Source organism: Coregonus lavaretus, assembly GCF_964263955.1.
Source record: "Coregonus lavaretus genome assembly, chromosome: 12".
Lineage (NCBI taxonomy): Eukaryota > Metazoa > Chordata > Actinopteri > Salmoniformes > Salmonidae > Coregonus > Coregonus lavaretus.
Window position 1 is genome coordinate 6,592,888 of NC_139999.1, and position 5,000 is coordinate 6,597,887.

Below are 5,000 nucleotides of genomic sequence, written 5' to 3' on the forward strand. Positions count from 1 at the left end.
AGAGGCAGAGAGAAAGAGAAAGAGTCTGAGTGCCACTGTGGAATTCCAAAAATGATGTATGGTTCTGACAGGCAGGCAGGAGGCAGGCAGCAGGCTAGTGAGTTTGTGTTGCTGAAGGGCAAAGAAGATGAAAGAAGATGAAAGAAGCCAAAGAAAAGAAGAAGCCAAAGAAAAGAAGAAGCCAAAGAAAAGAAGAAGCCAAAGAAGAAGAAGAAGCCAAAGAAGAAGAAGAATCCAAAGAAGAAGAAGCCAACAATAGGTTGTATAACACAAGGGAAGAGAGAAGTTCAAGTGAAAGTCCACGCTTCTTTCTCTTCCCACCACCAATTCTGAAATACGTTCAACTGACTTATGACAACTAGAAACTAACATATTTTTCCCCCGTTGGGTTGTTTGGAGGTTGATTGAGCTTAAGGTAGTGTGAAAGTTGTGATCATGTGGTTATTATCTAACACATCTTCTTTACTTGTCTTGTTCTCTCCCCAGGGCCCTATGGGTCCTCGAGGACCACCTGGCCCCTCCGGAGCTCCTGTAAGTAGCTGCACACACACACACACACACACACACACACACACACTCACACACACACATGCACGCACACACACATACACGCACACATTCACACTCCCGGCAACAAGCTCCATTATATAACAGTTGGTACTGTACACTCTTAGAAAAAAGTGTTCCCAACCACCTTTAGTTCAGCCCAGAGCCATATATAAACATGTATATCAGTTCAGCCCAGAGCCATATATAAACATGTATATCAGTTCAGCCCAGAGCCATATATAAACATGTATATCAGTTCAGCCCAGAGCCATATATAAACATGTGTATCAGTTCAGCCCAGAGCCATATATAAACATGTATATCAGTTCAGCCCAGAGCCATATATAAACATGTATATCAGTTCAGACCAGAGCCATATATAAACATGTGTATCAGTTCAGCCCAGAGCCATATATAAACATGTGTATCAGTTCAGCCCAGAGCCATATATAAACATGTATATCAGTTCAGCCCAGAGCCATATATAAACATGTATATCAGTTCAGACCAGAGCCATATATAAACATGTGTATCAGTTCAGCCCAGAGCCATATATAAACATGTATATCAGTTCAGGCCAGAGCCATATATAAACAAGTACAGTGGGGAGAACAAGTATTTGATACATTGCCGATTTTGCAGGTTTTCCTACTTACAAAGCATGTAGAGGTCGGTAATTTTTATCATAGGTACACTTCAACTGTGAGAGACGGAATCTAAAACAAAAATCCAGAAAATCACAATGTATGATTTTTAAGTAATTAATTTGCATTTTATTGCATGACATAAGTATTTGATCACCTACCAACCAGTAAGAATTCCGGCTCTCACAGACCTGTTCGTTTTTCTTTAAGAAGCCCTCCTGTTCTCCAATCATTACCTGTATTAACTGCACCTGTTTGAACTCGTTACCTGTATAAAAGACACCTGTCCACAAACTCAATCAAACAGACTCCAACCTCTCCACAATGGCCAATACCAGAGAGCTGTGTAAGGACATCAGGGATAAAATTGTAGACCTGCACAAGGCTGGGATGGGCTACAGGACAATAGGCAAGCAACTTGGTGAGAAGGCATCAACTGTTGGCGCAATTATTAGAAAATGGAAGAAGTTCAAGATGACGGTCAATCACCCTCGGTCTGGGGCTCCATGCAAGATCTCACCTTGTGGGGCATCAATGATCATGAGGAATGTGAGGGATCAGCCCAGAACTACACGGTAGGACCTGGTCAATGACCTGAAGAGAGCTGGGACCACAGTCTCAAAGAAAACCATTAGTAACACACTACGCCATCATGGATTAAAATCCTGCAGCGCACGCAAGGTCCCCCTGCTCAAGCCAGCGCATGTCCAGGCCCGTCTGAAGTTTGCCAATGACCATCTGGATGATCCAGAGGAGGAATGGGAGAAGGTAATGTGGTCTGTTGAGACAAAAATATAGCTTTTTGGTCTAAACTCCACTCGCCGTGTTTGGAGGAAGAAGAAGGATGAGTACAACCCCAAGAACACCATCCCAACCGTGAAGCATGGAGGTGGAAACATCATTCTTTGGGGATGCTTTTCTGCAAAGGGGACAGGACGACTGCACCCTATTGAGGGGAGGATGGATGGGGCCATGTATCGTGAGATCTTGGCCAACAACCTCCTTCCCTCAGTAAGAGCATTGAAGATGGGTCGTGGCTGGGTCTTCCAGCATGACAACGACCTGAAACACACAGCCAGGGCAACTAAGGAGTGGCTCCGTAAGAAGCATCTCAAGGTCCTGGAGTGGCCTAGCCAGTCTCCAGACCTGAAACCAATAGAAAATCTTTGGAGGGAGCTGAAAGTCCGTATTGCCCAGCGACAGCCCCAAAACCTGAAGGATCTGGAGAAGGTCTGTATGGAGGAGTGGGCCAAAATCCCTGCTGCAGTGTGTGCAAACCTGGTCAAGACCTACAGGAAACGTATGATCTCTTTAATTGCAAACAAAGGTTTCTGTACCAAATATTAAGTTCTGCTTTTCTGATGTATCAAATACTTATGTCATGCAATAAAATGCAAATTAATTACTTAAAAATCATATAATGTGATTTTCTGGATTTTTGTTTTAGATTCAGTCTCTCACAGTTGAAGTGTACCTATGATAAAAATTACAGATCTCTACATGCTTTGTAAGTAGGAAAACCTGTAAAATCGGCAGTGTATCAAATACTTGTTCTCCCCACTGTATATCAGTTCAGCCCTGAGCCATATATAAACATGTGTATCAGTTCAGCCCAGAGCCATATATAAACATGTATATCAGTTCAGCCCAGAGCCATATATAAACATGTATATCAGTTCAGCCCAGAGCCATATATAAACATGTGTATCAGTTCAGCCCAGAGCCATATATAAACATGTGTATCAGTTCAGCCCAGAGCCATATATAAACATGTATATCAGTTCAGCCCAGAGCCATATATAAACATGTACAGTGGGGAAAAAAAGTATTTAGTCAGCCACCAATTGTGCAAGTTCTCCCACTTAAAAAGATGAGAGAGGCCTGTAATTTTCATCATAGGTACACGTCAACTATGACAGACAAATTCAGAAAAAAAAATCCTGAAAATCACATTGTAGGATTTTTAATGAATTTATTTGCAAATTATGGTGGAAAATAAGTATTTGGTCACCTACAAACAAGCAAGATTTCTGGCTCTCACAGACCTGTAACTTCTTCTTTAAGAGGCTCCTCTGTCCTCCACTCGTTACCTGTATTAATGGCACCTGTTTGAACTTGTTATCAGTATAAAAGACACCTGTCCACAACCTCAAACAGTCACACTCCAAACTCCACTATGGCCAAGACCAAAGAGCTGTCAAAGGACACCAGAAACAAAATTGTAGACCTACACCAGGCTGGGAAGACTGAATCTGCAATAGGTGAGCAGCTTGGTTTGAAGAAATCAACTGTGGGAGCAATTATTAGGAAATGGAAGACATACAAGACCACTGATAATCTCCCTCGATCTGGGGCTCCACGCAAGATCTCACCCCGTGGGGTCAAAATGATCACAAGAACGGTGAGCAAAAATCCCAGAACCACACGGGGGGACCTAGTGAATGACCTGCAGAGAGCTGGGACCAGAGTAACAAAGCCTACCATCAGTAACACACTACGCCGCCAGGGACTCAAATCCTGCAGTGCCAGACGTGTCCCCCTGCTTAAGCCAGTACATGTCCAGGCCCATCTGAAGTTTGCTAGAGTGCATTTGGATGATCCAGAAGAGGATTGAGAGAATGTCATATGGTCAGATGAAACCAAAATAGAACTTTTTGGTAAAAACTCAACTCGTCGTGTTTGGAGGACAAAGAATGCTGAGTTGCGTCCAAAGAACACCATACCTACTGTGAAGCATGGGGGTGGAAACATCATGCTTTGGGGCTGTTTTTCTGCAAAGGGACCAGGACAACTGATCCGTGTAAAGGAAAAAATGAATGGGGCCATGTATCGTGAGATTTTGAGTGAAAACCTCCTTCCATCAGCAAGGGCATTGAAGATGAAACGTGGCTGGGTCTTTCAGCATGACAATGATCCCAAACACACCGCCCGGGCAACGAAGGAGTGGCTTCGTAAGAAGCATTTCAAGGTCCTGGAGTGGCCTAGCCAGTCTCCAGATCTCAACCCCATAGAAAATCTTTGGAGGGAGTTGAAAGTCCGTGTTGCCCAGCGACAGCCCCAAAACATCACTGCTCTAGAGGAGATCTGCATGGAGGAATGGGCCAAAATACCAGCAACAGTGTGTGAAAACCTTGTGAAGACTTACAGAAAACGTTTGACCTGTGTCATTGCCAACAAAGGGTATATAACAAAGTATTGAGAAACTTTTGTTATTGACCAAATACTTATTTTCCACCATAATTTGCAAATAAATTCATTAGAAATCCTACAATGTGATTTTCTGGATTTTTTTTTCTCATTTTGTCTGTCATAGTTGACGTGTACCTATGATGAAAATTACAGGCCTCTCTCATCTTTTTAAGTGGGAGAACATGCACCATTGGTGGCTGACTAAATACTTTTTTCCCCCACTGTATATCAGTTCAGCCCAGAGCCATATATAAACATGTGTATCAGTTCAGCCCAGAGCCATATATAAACATGTGTATCAGTTCAGCCCAGAGCCATATATAAACATGTGTATCAGTTCAGCCCAGAGCCATATATAAACATGTGTATCAGTTCAGCCCAGAGCCATATATAAACATGTGTATCAGTTCAGCCCAGAGCCATTTATAAACATGTATTTCATATGCAAAGATATACAGTCTACTGGTACATTATGATATGGCTGTGGTTCTTTGCACTAGTTTGTACAAAGTACTCCCTCAAAGAACTTCACAAAGTTTTGTATTGAGTTGAATTATTTGTCAGTAGTCTAGTTCTCTTCATACTGTGTGTGTATAGATGAAGGCCTGAATCAAACAG

General features: G+C 42.6%; 1 protein-coding gene across 1 annotated transcript in view; it reads left to right on the forward strand.

Annotated features, from left to right (window-relative positions):
* LOC311138301 (uncharacterized protein) overlaps window positions 1-5,000 on the forward strand; it is a gene marked incomplete at both ends in the record, with an annotated part of 72,797 nt that overhangs the window by 15,116 nt on the left and 52,681 nt on the right. The window contains 1 exon segment of the mRNA XM_084172986.1: window positions 487-531. Coding sequence (XP_084029112.1) covers window positions 487-531 — 45 coding nt within the window.